This window comes from Simochromis diagramma, unplaced genomic scaffold, assembly GCF_900408965.1.
Source record: "Simochromis diagramma unplaced genomic scaffold, fSimDia1.1 OVJJ01000321.1, whole genome shotgun sequence".
Classification (NCBI taxonomy): Eukaryota; Metazoa; Chordata; class Actinopteri; order Cichliformes; family Cichlidae; genus Simochromis; species Simochromis diagramma.
Window position 1 is genome coordinate 14,093,779 of NW_024386772.1, and position 13,809 is coordinate 14,107,587.

General features: G+C 43.7%; 1 protein-coding gene across 1 annotated transcript in view; it reads left to right on the top strand.

Moving 5' to 3' along the window:
• The first annotated feature begins 1,198 nt into the window (after positions 1–1,198).
• The window catches only part of cyth3b (cytohesin 3b), a 43,838-nt gene continuing 31,227 nt past the window's right edge, over positions 1,199–13,809 (top strand). The window contains exon 1 of the mRNA XM_040050994.1: positions 1,199–1,556. Within this exon, the coding sequence (XP_039906928.1) occupies positions 1,538–1,556 (19 nt within the window). The 5' untranslated portion in view covers positions 1,199–1,537. The remainder of the gene's footprint in view (positions 1,557–13,809) is intronic.

Below are 13,809 nucleotides of genomic sequence, written 5' to 3' on the forward strand. Positions count from 1 at the left end.
GAAGATCTTTTAGATGTAATTTTCAGTCCAGTCCTTACAGGGTGGAGGATTTTTATTTATATATTTTAAGCCACTTCACACTGACCTTTGAATCATGAACCAGTGTTGTGTCTACACATAACATCTCAGCAGAGAAATTATTTTCAATTGTATCTTTAGGCACAAACAGCCTGTTCACTCATTATTTGTTCCCACTTCCTAGTTGAATTTGCAAAATAATGCCAAAGATAACACAGTCTGACAGACGAAAATCATATTTTTGAGAGATGCATCTGGGTCTTCAGCTGGTCCATCTACAGTTCACTGAAGCCTCATCAGAAATGGTCTGAGAGGAAGGTTAGCTGTCAAGACGCCATTCTTAAGGAAGGGAAACAAGGGGAAAAGACTGAGGTATGTCTTATGGATTGATGACTTTTAGGTTCAAATCATTGTCAATGTGTACAGAGGAGGTCAGGGGAGAGGGGGAACAGTGAGTGTAAAACACGGAGACTATCTATTATGGTTTGGGGCAGCATTTCACCTGGAGAGTGTCTAAACAGCCTAAGAGGTTTCAGGCAGTATTGGAAAATAAAGGTGGTCATACCAAACATGAACTTCCAAGCTCATTAGAACTATACAAACTGTTTGTCTGCTTGTATGTGTTTGCCTTGTATATTGTATTTCCATGTATGCTTACATACATGCTACAGCTATTTCCCATTTTCCTCTGTGCAGAATAATATTTACTACAAACCCAGGTTATAATCGTGGAATAAAAGTAACTTAAAACTGTAGTACCAGTAAATTTCCAGCAATAATTTTATGCCTAAAATGAAAACAACAAAAAAAGCACCGCGAATTCCCATTTTTTCCAGATGATCCGCATATTTTCCGCATAACTTAATTTAAAAAAAAAAGTGTCTGTATATCTGGTAACCGGTGCTCTCTGTAGTCACGTGTGTGCTGCTCGGCGATGAATGCTGACTCGCAGCACAAGCTGTGCAGCGGAGCCGGGATGCGATTAACACCTTGGATCTTTCCGTCTGCGCAATTATACGAGAACTACTTCCGGTTGTGAGTTTCAAAAATAAAACTCACTCGTCAATTTACCCCGTGTCTCACCTGTGCTCGAGCATGATTCGTTTATTTTGAAGTCAAAATAACAGTACTTCCGGTGCTTGCATTCGCGAGCCGACCAACTTGACCCAGCCTTGTGAAAGGCTCTCCTGATACTACTGGAGTGAAGGCGTATTTAGAGGGATAGCGATAACACGCTCGGCCGGCGGTGTGGGCTAAAAGACGAGCAGCTGCCGCCGCCGCTGCATCACGGACACACCGCTCAGTGACCGGCGGACTGACGGAGGCCCGGGGGAATTCGGAGAGGCGTGAATGGCAACAACATTTCCTAAAAGAAAACCCTGCCCATGAGACAACCTGTATGCCAAATGCGTCCTAGAAAATAGGACGCGCGTTTGCCGTAAATTAGACGTGGGTTCGCACGGCGGAAGTTTCTGCGATCGATTTTTTGGGGGGAGAGCTTCGTTTATTGGCTGCAGTCATGGACGAGGACAACCAAGGTATGATTCATTGAGTCGTTTCATTCCCGTGATTTGTTGCCATTTCCCTAATCAGAAGACATGCGCCTCTGCCTCCTCAGTTTGATGATGATGATAATAACAACAACAACAATAACAATACCAATGCTATAATAATAATACATTTGGACCTATTTGCCCTCAATTTCAGTAATCTAGGACTCTAAACAGAGTTGGTTTGACACCAAAGCCATGCCACAAACAGTATTTTGTGACACTAACAAGAAGTTGGCTTCTAAATGTGCAGAAAGCCCCTCACTAATGTTGCTGCTTTCAAGAGCAGTTTAATGTCTACACTGAGGAGGGTGATGATCGACACTCAAACAGATTATAGGGCTCGAAGCGTAGATGAGAGTCAGCGCATCAGTGTCGGTATGAGATGCTGTGAGTATTGTGTTTTTCCTGTGCCTTTGTCAGCTGTGGGCTGGTGCCACTGTGGCCCAACAGGTCCTGTCATGGTCAGCCATGCATGGCCACCGAGTCGTTTATTGACTGAGGCTGAGCTTTTGTTGCAAGAATTTGTTGGCACGGATGCATCTCTCCAACAGGAGCCTGCTCATCGTTCAGCACACGGGTGGGTTTAGAAACTTTTGAATGGCAGGGCAGACTTTGGCAGGGTTATTTGGGAGTTGGCACAGGGAGTTGAGTAGAAACGCGTTTACAGTATTGCAAGCTCTTTTCGTTCTTACTTTATTACTGTGCAATGAAACTATGTAAATAAATACTTGCAAGGTAACTCTAAGTAGCCTGGAGCCATTAACAGAGTCATGTAAAGGCTCCTCCACCCTTCCTGCATATAAGATACACTTAAAGCAACACAAAGCAGCTACACACTGTAGTTTCTATCTTCCTGGTTGTTTAATTTAGGGTTCTGGTAACCTGGGGTTAATCCATGATACCTGTCACCGGCTGACTCAGGCAGAGAAGGCCAATCAGATTCCAGAGGGACCACCCCCTGTTAATCATACACTGTACAAAATAACACTTTAAATTGGCCAAGACCCCTCCAGGTTAAAATGCTCACTCTTGTTGTTTCAGGTCGGTGGTATTCAGTCCCACTGGCTCACCGCTTACGGAACTGCAGGATGTGACTAATTGCTTGCGTACTGCATGCACGAATGCATGCACGCACGCATGCATGGCACCTGGGTATAAAGCAGCCATTGTGCTGGGTTCAGGCAGCCGGGCCTCCAGCGTTGGGAGACGTCAGCATAGCCACACAGACAGACATATGGTGCTGTGACACCAAACAGAGGTAGTTGTCAGTAGCCTCACAAATTTAATGTCTCCTTTTCCCCTTATGGCACTTTTTGCTGTGAAGATAGATAGATGGATAGATGGCTGGACACAAGGAGTAAAAACATCAACAGTTTGCTGCTTATTGTCTGAACAAATGAGTGCCTACACAACTGTACACACAGGCCCAATGCAAGGCGACAGACTAAAGTAGAGAATGAGCAGCAGCAAGTTAGTCAACGAGGTCCACTGTGCGACTGTCGCTCCTCACAATGTGACACACACGCAGAGACTTTGCCAGGCCACAAGTTAAGCAGGAGGGAAGACTGGAAAGTGGCGGGTGTAATGACCGAGAAATGCGCGAGGAGGGAAAGCACGTGTGACCACAAAGAGAGCGAGAAGCAGTCGTAGTAGCGGCGATGGTGAGATGTCTGAAAGGGAATGAGAGAGCAAGACAGGAGCAGTGTATGTGTGTTTGTGTGTGAGAAAGAGCGTGTGGACGGGCTGGATGAAGTGCCAGGACAAACTTGGAGAGTGGCCAGAGAAGTGTGGAACGTCGCCAGTGAAAGACGACGAGGGAGAGTGGCGGCGGACTGGATATTCTTTCTGAATCAATTCTCCGGCGTGTCAGTGGAGTTTCTCTCAGCAGAAAGTTCTTCTTTTCTGTCATTATTAACTCACTTAACAGCAGGTGGTCTCAGCCTCTCTGTGATTATCTATGAAACCAGGTCGCCCACTTGATGGGGACTCACTTTTCATTTTTTTCCCCATCTTTTCTTCCCCTTATGTTGACATATTCTCTTTGCTCTGCTAAAACCTCTTACCACATGCTTTTAGCCATGCTTGGCTAAAATGTCAATTTTGCATCCTTTCCAGACATTTTTCTTACTTTTTCTGGGAGTCTATGCACCACGATAAGGTTCTGAGTTTTTGTTTTGAGTGAAATGCTCAGCTATTTAATGCATTGTGGTGAGATTGTGTGCACTTTTTTTTTTTTTTTTTTTTTTTTTTACTTTTTATTTTTAAAATTAGAGTATGTGGAGATTCGTCATTGCCCGCTTGGACATGCTGTAAAAGGCTTAGCGAGAACGGGTGTATCGTAATCCAGCTGACACACATGACATTCAGCAGTACAATGCCTACTGCCGCAGTACTCCCCTCAATGGACAATGGGCCAACAAGAGGGCCACAAAGCTCTGCTACAGTGAAGCCTGCCTGACCGCACTGACACACTGTAGCTCGCTGTCAAACATTCCCATTTTGCAAGACCGACTTTGTCAGGTTGTCAAATGTACACCTGCATCATCTCCGCTTCCCCTGCTTTCGCTCTGCAGGTTTTTGTTAGTCAATGAGCTGTTTTACCGCGCTTTCAATCAAGTGATGCCCATGTGGTAAGAATCAGAGCATTAGAGATAGACTTTGGCTTTGCAGCGTACCTCATGATTTTGGCTGCAGATCCTCTCTATTTACACACTGTGAAACCAGCCATTTAAACTTGGCAAGGGAGTACGTGAGTGTGTGTTGCAGCGTGTGGTCTGTGGGGTTGCGGCACGCTGGCGCTCAACTGAGGCAACAACAGGCGCACACAGCGAGGTGGGTTTTAAGATCGTAGAGCCATTCATCTGGCTGCTGCAGGACGGCGCCCGCAGCTTCCTGCTGTGTTCAGGATTTGCGATTTGGATGGTGGGAGTAGTTTTGCAGCTGCTGTCTTCTTCCCTGCAGCCCACACACTGAGAAGTGGCCTTCAAAAAAACACAGGAACAAATTACGGCTTAATTGTGCCCACCTGTTATTAAGCTAAATCTTCCCTGTTTGTATTTTAACCCTTTGGAAGGGGCTCGCCTGGTTCACCTGTGTGATGGGTGGCTATAGAGAAATGGCTCTGGGGAAATTGATAGGTCATGGCTTTTGATGTCAAGTCTGAGGAGGCTCCGGCAGGCAGGCTGGCAGTTAGCGTTTGTACGCTGCCTGTGTGACGGTGGAGAACCTGAGGGCCCTGCAGGACGTCAGGGAGCAGCAGTGGGGTGTGATGAAGAGGCTTGGATCTCTGCAATGTTTGATGGAGTTCTGCAGAAGACACGTGGGGCCCTTGCAGATTGGGTTTTTAGTCTGTTTTCCTCCGCGTACCATCAGCTCCGGCTCATTTAAAATATTCTTAATTTAAAACCCAAAGCTGCAAAGCTACATTTGTACTGTGGTTGAGTCCAGCAGTTAATTGAAGAAAAATCAATAATCGATTCATTCTTATTACTGTAAATTTAACACATACTAAGAATTGGCTGTTAACAATTTCTTAAGTATAAAGACTTTATGCCTTTTTTCAGGTTTTATCTTTGTGCACACAAAGAAAGTATATAGAGTGTAGTATTGATGAGTTCTGTCACCAGTAAGGATTTTCAGATACACCACCTCGGGCTGGCTCTGTGGAGTTGACGCCGTTGAGCTCTCACCAGGCCCCTCGTTTGTCATGTGCTTTATGACTCAGTCACACTAGAGTAAAAATAGTGTGACAATCTCCAACTAGAAGAAATTGGTGGTTGCTTGGTGATTGTATCATTAAAAAAGTTGCTGTTGTTGCCCAGAGGCTGAATATGCAACACCTTTAATCTGTGGGTCACCACTTTTGATCACAAGATTATTGCACAGGTCACGTGATGGGAGGCAACCAATCTCCAGACTGGTTGTAATCACTCTCAGACAGATTGGCAAAGGTTTGCAAGTAACTGCTCTCTAACCTATAAAAGCAGACAGATTGCCAATACATTGCAATTTATCTGAGTCAGTCTGTGATGTGCCTGTTTGCACTAGACTTGACTCAGCTCAATGGTTGTATTCTGGTTATGTTTCTATATATACGCAAGTTTGCCCAAAATCTATATAATTTTGCAGTGGCTGTCTTGTATGTTGCCGTCTGCACGCTCAATTCAGGTAACTCCTTCTTCTAAACCACACAGAGCTTTTTCTAGTTGTGCGAAATATTTCTGCTTTGTGCTTCATGTGAAAAAGGACAACTTTGGTAAATATCCTGACCTGATTCCCCCTGAAATTGCCAGAAGTGGATGTGCAATAACCTGCTTCATTGTGGTGGATTTCTTTTTTCCTCCCTTAAATGGAGCAAGCTCGCTCTTGTATATATTACGATTCAATTGGCCGTCTGTCACAAAACCAGTGATGCTTTTAAAAAGTTGGTCTTTCGGAGTGAATAAAGCTGCATTGTCAGGCGGTGAAGGCTCAACTAAGAACTGCCACAGCTAACCTCCAAGATGCTTAAAAATAAGACAAATGAGACTCAATCTCAATCTTCTTTTCTAACTCTTGGCAGTTATGTTTATATCCCAGCTACTTCTTTATATTTGATGTTCTCATGAATTTCTGAAGGCATGAAAGCGCAGTGGCATGTGTACTTTTGTTTTTTGTTTCTTGTGTGTTTTGGTATCATAAGCTCACATTTTCTGATATTGTTTCAGCATTTCTGCTCAGTCTCTTAGACTGTTTTGCTCCCACCAGTGTGACTCACCTCTGTTAAGGATTGTGTTTCTTCCTCTGTTGTGGCTGCCGAGTGCTCTCATTGCTGTCAAACACTATTGGTCGTGCGCAAGCAGTCACACTTGCATTGGCTCAGTAACTTCCTTGAGAAATCAGTGGGGAGATGGACATCTGGGTTCTACACTATGCTGGCCATTACTGTATAGACTGAAGTGTGTATGTTTCATCTTTGAGAGGATGGTGAACACAGAGGTCTCTTGTCAACTTTGGCCTCCCAGAATATCAGATAGCACGTTATGTTTAACCTTGGTGTCCCCTCAGTGGTTTAAGTTGGACTCGGTACACTTTAAGAAAGACTGACATATATGGAAATTGACTTTTTGGATTTAGTCCGTTCCAGTGCCTCAGCTACCGTAACAATAAGCGCTAAGTTTCAAGTGAACGCGAGTCATTTGCGTAAATCCTCTTGGACTGCCGCTCTCTGCCTTTAAAAACAGGTTTGAGGTTCTTTTATAAGAGGCCGTGACGCTGATGGCAGACTTAATTTTTGTCAGGAGAAGTGGAGGAAAGTATAGCAAAGGGCTTTTTAAAGGAGTATCCAGTTTCCCCTTCATCACCCATGCAGTAGTGTGCAATAAAGCCCTACCGCTAAGCCTAGTCACAGATTGGAATCTGTCTGTGTAGCATTAAAACCATCAAGGGGCTTGTAGTGTGCCCCCCCCCCCCCCCCCAACTCTTTGGAAAGAGAAATCACAGCATGCATGCTAGGGGTCCCAGGACTCGGAAGTCATGTGCTGAAGTGAGTTTTAGCCAAAGGATGTCCTGCTCTACTTGGGCCTTTTGGGAGTCTGGGTTCATGGCTCATTGGTGGTGGTGGGGGGGGGGGTTCAGGTCTGTAGGAAAGGGAAGAGAAAGCTGACCAAAGTGGACAGGAAAAGGGAGGTTTGGAACAATTATGTAAGCACAGAAAGATTGTTTGACCTGCTGAAGATCCAGGAAAAAGGTGTATCCCCCCGTGACTGCAATTCTTCACAGTCTGCAAACACTGTGTACTTTACTCTTCAGTTACAATGTGCAACTATGATTTGTCAGGCAGACGTACTAATTTTGTTTTATTAAAACAGATGCTGCATATTTCTTGGTGAAGGCTTTAACCTGATTACCATCCCCCAACGCTCCCTCTGTCTTTGCACTTAATGACTCTGTTTTACTTCCCTGAACTCACAAGGTCCTCACTGAAGTCCTCTCTGTCCCTTTGTTCCACTGATTCTTACTTTTCTATCCATCTTTTTAACCATCAGGCAGAACTGTATTCTTCATTCTTTTGTGCATATATATATATTTATTTTTCTACAAGCAACAAAAGCATCAAAATATAACAAAATATTGATAATGAAACAAATGTTAAAATGTATTCCTTTTTTCTTCATTTACATGCATACACCCCGTAACATATAAGACTGTAGTACTTGTTTGAAATCTTGGTTCATTTTAAGCTTCAGGCTTCAGTCACACTGGATTGGAGACCACTCTGTGACCCCCTGGAAACCCAGCCAGTAGAAAAATCCATTGAGTTGTGACTCAGAGCCAGGTCACTTTCTAAACAATATTAGAACTTGTGAGCTGGACTTTGTCCTTGGGGGAAGTGCTCCTTTATGCTGACAGCAGCCAACATTTATATCGAACTGAAGTCTCGGCTTGGTTTGAAGTAGAAAATGCTATAATGTGATATCATACTACGGTTGGACGTGTTATGGAGAGACTTTAGTTTTATGAAAATTCAAAGCATATAGTCATTTCTCTTGTCCTAATGCTTCTTCCCAGCATAGCTGCTGAACAGACAAAGGAGAACTATGAAAGTCCAGAACACCTTTCTTTTTAGCTCTGTTGTCCACTCTTGGACACCCAGTGTGTGTGCGTGTGTGTCTGCATGCACGTGTCTGTGTGAGTGTTGAACATCTGGCTAGCCCACAGCCTCTTACAGACCTCTTGTCTTTCCCTAAGGGTTTGTGGCACTGCCAGCCCAGCTTTTAGGAAGGGATTTGTAACAGTCAGTGCCTTTACTCACGAGGTCAACGTGTCAGTAAACTGCTACAGTGAACCCCCGGTCTTTGCTTTTTTTTTTTTTCTTTTTTTTTTTTTGCAAAATGTGCATGTTTCCACCTCCTACCCCCACTGCCTTTTTTGCTGTAAGATGCTGCTGCATCATGCAAAATTCATTCTTCTTTCATCGTGAGAGAAAACGAGCTGTGACTGCGCCGCTGGTGCGGTGGAGGAGGCTGAGGTTGTTGCAGTCATGTAGTCTTGGCTCTCACGTCCCCCATCATCAGCCCTGTGCAATTCAGACTAGCAGCAGCGCTCCGTTTGGCTCAGAGAGAGGCTAGAAAAAGTGCAGCAGGATGACCGTGTGACACACGGCACACGGACTCTTGAGCAACCTGTCAGTGTGTGTATTGGTGTGTGCATGATGGTGTATTTGTACAGGGAGTCGGTTTGTATATGTTTAGGCGAGGGAGATGGAGACATGCAGCTGTGGCACAGTTTCAAAGAGAGTCTGATAGGGAAGCTGATGCTGCAGTCAGATACTCAAACTAGGTTAGTGGTGCAAGGCTCAGCCCAGCTGTGTATACCTCATATTTCTACAGAAACGTGTTTAAATGACTGTGAATGTATGCATCTGTGTAGACATTCTCACGCAGAGGTTTAGTGAGTCCTGTAAGTCCTCTCCACGCTTAGACAAATGGAGATCAATCAGGCAGAGATAACATGACATTTAGTGGATTATAGGTCATGGGTTCGAGTCACTTGCTGCCACTTTCCTACTTGAGTGCTGGAAAACTTACAAATGCACATATCTATATAAACAGGATTCAAGAAAGATGGCAACCGTGAATGGAAAAAGTGGTGTTTTCCTCCAAGTCTGTCATGTGAATTGTAGTGTGATGTGTCACCAGGATTTTCTGCACTTCATGCCACAGTTTAAGGTTCTTTTCCTTTGCCCTGACCCTTGAATTGTTAAATTGTTTTCCAAGACAGGATGTCTTTTGTTGCTGTAGTGAGGACTGCGAGTCGCCCTGACAGAGCAGGTCAGGCTGACAGGCTGCAGAATAGTCCGCAAGTGCACTGATAAGCAGGAGCATCTATGTGGACAATGGTAGCTCGACTCGTGGCCGCACTTAAATACACATTCACACGACCCCTACGGATAAAAACTCACACTTCTTGTCCTTGTCCACAATCTTGCATCCACAGCATGTAACTCGTGGCACATTAATGGCACAGCAACCACTGCTAATGGTTGGGCACGCTTGATCAACCAGCATACTCGCTACTAAAATCCACACACACACTGGTAGAGAGTGGCCCTCAGGGTTATCACAGGGGTTGAGTAATTTACAGTCACTCTCAGGCACAGGTTCATTCACTCTACTTGTTGGCCTTTGCCACATTAAATATCTGTCATCATCAAAGGGAAACTATTGTGCTTTTTCTTAGTTTCTGTCAGTGCATGTACAAGTAATCCCTGTGAGACAGAAGCTGAGGTTCAGACTGCTTTAAATGCTCCGTTTCAGGCAGTTTATTTATTTTAGCATCTGTATTATGTCAAAAAGAGCAGAAGCTCTTTCACTACAGGCACATGGCTCTGACTGAAGGCACAGAAGCTCCACCCACCTGGTGTTCAAATAATTTATTTGTTTAGGGCAGCCAATCAAAAGAAAGTCAGCTCAAAGTGTGAGGTGCTGATGAACTGAATATGAAATGAATATAAAATAAATAAGGATTGTTTTGAACTTTAAATTGTGCAAAGCCGCTCTAGTAGAGTTCAACGGGGTGTTTTTTGTCTTAATTATATAATGCGGCCAGAGGAGCATGATGCAAATGCTCTGTGATTAATTTCCTCATCATAAATGGACTCAGCTGATACACAAACTGAAGCAATAATGAGTAATTATTGTTATTTTCCTCGTGGTAAAATCACCAGCTCTCCGACGCTGACACTCCCAGGGGATATGTTGCTGTCATAAATGCCTGCAAGCCATCAGGAGGCAATACATGTGTGTAGCTATGTAGTAAAACATGGGATTTTCAGCACTGATCTGTATAAAAGGAAGTGGGAAACCAATCTGCTAGCTTTCAGTTAGATTAGAACAGCTGATATTCAAATGTGTCCTGTCTCCCCAGTTGCTATTTTCATATCTTCCACATCATTTTCCACATGCACTTTCCCTGTATGACCCTCATTAGCCACATCTTATATGTACAGGACACATACAAGGAAGCATGTGTGGCTAATCTTTCATGCACTTACAAAGAAGTTAAACGCAAAAATCAAGTTCCCCGGGCGCACTTCGGTAATGCTGTTTTTTCTGTACATTGATTGCATTACATTAAAGGTTAGTGCATCATCATTTCCACAGGCAAGCTTCATGAGCTCACAATTGGTCTTGTTGATTTGGGCTCCACATGTTACAAATTAATCGACCCTGACAACCAAAAATTGTGTTTATATACAGCACGCAGTTCTAGGCACTTGTCTGGACTCTCATCCATCATGCGCCACCGTTAGAGAGGCGTCCGATTGGGCCCAGTTTGCAGCGGGACAAGCGAGGCCAAACATACCAGCCAATCCTAAAGAGATATCTTCAGCAAAAAGGCAAAGAGAACATCCTGCAACAGATGATGTGCATCAAACAGAGAACTGATCTCTTCTCACAGTATTACAAGAAGAGACAGTCGACACTGAGACGCTCTAAATCCACATAAAAACTGTGGCGAGCTCTCCAAGATGCTACGCTCAAGCTCATTGCCAAGTGTTATGCTGAGACACCTCGGTGTGTCTAAACATTATCATTATATGAAGTACTTCTTGGTGTCAGATCTTCCATTTTTACCATTTTGTGCACCTTCTGCACAGCACAAAAGCATAACATGCTCTGGAAAATATTATAAAAGCAAACATCATCCAGTTATAACAACAATTATGCTTCCAGCAAAAACACATTACAGCAGTACATAGAAAAGAAACAGGGTTTAATTCATTTTACCACTAATGCAATGCGGAGGCCACATGAGCCAACACGGTCATCCCGAGTGTTTTAATGCGACTTTCATCTGACTCTGTATGGAAAAACAAGCGTGTGCTACTCTGTGGTAATGATGCAAGAATCAGAAGTGTTTTCTTCTAATCAGCGCTCAGCTAGTGGGATTTAAAATGAGAGGTTAAATAAAGGGCTCTTGTTTGCAGAAGCTCAGATTCTGGAAAAACCCTTTTACCCAGAACCTGGGAAGGAGCAATCGTCTGAACCTGAACCACCCACATATTTTGTGTAATAAAGGAGGAAAAAAGCTCAGGTTTTAACTCTGTTATGAACTTCTTTTTCCCCCTCTCCACCTCTTCACATGCCTCTTGTCCTTCCTGCTCTTTTGCAAGAAGAAAAGTGGAAATAAAGTCCAACTCGTCAGCTGGAGTGTCTCTTTGCTCTACTGACTGCCTCTCCCTCTCTGTATCCCTGTATATCGTGTATACTTTTTTCACGATTTTTAGGCCTGAACCCAATATAAACAGCCTGTACTGCTGCCTCCTCCATTTCTGTCTCTCTGTTGCTGCTCATCTGCTCAAGGCTTGCATATCAGACAGTGTGTGCTGTGTCACACTGCAGTCACTTCCTGGGGTGAGGGGACAGAGGTGCAGCTAAGAGTGTCTAGAGGACTTGCGTGTCGTGACAACCTCGGAGAAGATGGACCTGCATGGTTTACTGTGTTTCTTCTTCTAATCAGGCCTATACCTCTGACTTTTAATGGCTAAAATGGGCTTGCTCAGCCCCGTCTCCTTGGCTAGTTTCATGCCTGTTAAGCTGTCATTATTATTGTAATCTCTTTGATCATTCTTGACATTATGGACCACTGATTTCAGACTGTGGGTAGCAGAAGCAATTAGGATTCAGATTTTTACACCACAGACATCGATCCTGGTGGAGGTCAGTAGCAGATTTGAGTTCCTTTACTGAGGAAGGCCACATGTGGGAGCTTACAAATATCTGACATTAAAGTACAGACAGGAACAGACTAGCAGCGGTGTTGTGACCACAGACCATAGTGGCAGTGGAATTCTGCGCGTTACAGCACTGACAGGTGAAACTAATGCACTGGACTAATGTCAACTTTGTGGTGAGCAATTGAAGCGACTATCCGTGCAAACAAAGGACACCTTTGGCTGATGTGATGGGATGTGAAATGTATTAATGGACTACCCACACGACCTCAGCCTCCATCGTCCACGAGTAATAAACTTTCAGCTTCAAAGTGATGGGTGACGAGCAGTTTGCCTTATATTAGGCAGGAGCTGTAAAGTCAACAGCAACGCATGGCCGAACTGAGGGGTCAAATTCTGATAAACAGATCCTCTTCACGTGGTTGGTGATGCTCAGGGAACATTTATTCTCCATTTTGAAAGCGCCGCTTTTCTAGTGATTGTGCACGGGGAAGTTGGAGCTTTGGTTGAGTAGATTGATTAGTTTGTACATGTGTAAAAATGCTGTCAACTTCCATTTATTTTTCATTATGCAGTCCTCAGCCACCCCAAGTTTACTCTGTAGTTTGCACAATTCTAATGAGCTTGAAGGTGAGTATCTGGTGTGACCACCTTTATTTTTCAACACAGCCTGAACTCTCTGAGACAGCTTTCTTGCGATTTCTTTAAGTAGTCTTCAGGAATAGTTCTTCAGGCTTCTTGAAGGACACTCAAAGCTCTTCTTTGGATGTTTTTGTGCCTTTTGTTCCATTCTCTGTCAAGATGACCCCACACTGCTTCAACAATGGTAATGTCTGAGCTCTGGGGAGGCCAATCCATGACTGATATTGTTCAATGGTCTGGACTACAGGGAGTGCAGAATTATTAGGCAAGTTGTATTTTTGAGGAATAATTTTATTATTGAACAACAACCATGTTCTCAATGAACCCAAAAAACTCATTAATATCAAAGCTGAATGTTTTTGGAAGTAGTTTTTAGTTTGTTTTTAGTTTTAGCTATTTTAGGGGGATATCTGTGTGTGCAGGTGACTATTACTGTGCATAATTATTAGGAAACTTAACAAAAAACAAATATATACCCATTTCAATTATTTATTTTTACCAGTGACACCAATATAACATCTCCACATACACAAATATACATTTCTGACATTCAAAAACAAAACAAAAACAAATCAGCGACCAATATAGCCACCTTTCTTTGCAAGGACACTCAAAAGCCTGCCATCCATGGATTCTGTCAGTGTTTTGATCTGTTCACCATCAACATTGCGTGCAGCAGCAACCACAGCCTCCCAGACACTGTTCAGAGAGGTGTACTGTTTTCCCTCCTTGTAAATCTCACATTTGATGATGGACCACAGGTTCTCAATGGGGTTCAGATCAGGTGAACAAGGAGGCCATGTCATTAGTTTTTCTTCTTTTATACCCTTTCTTGCCAGCCACACTGTGGAGTACTTGGACGTGTGTGATGGAGCATTG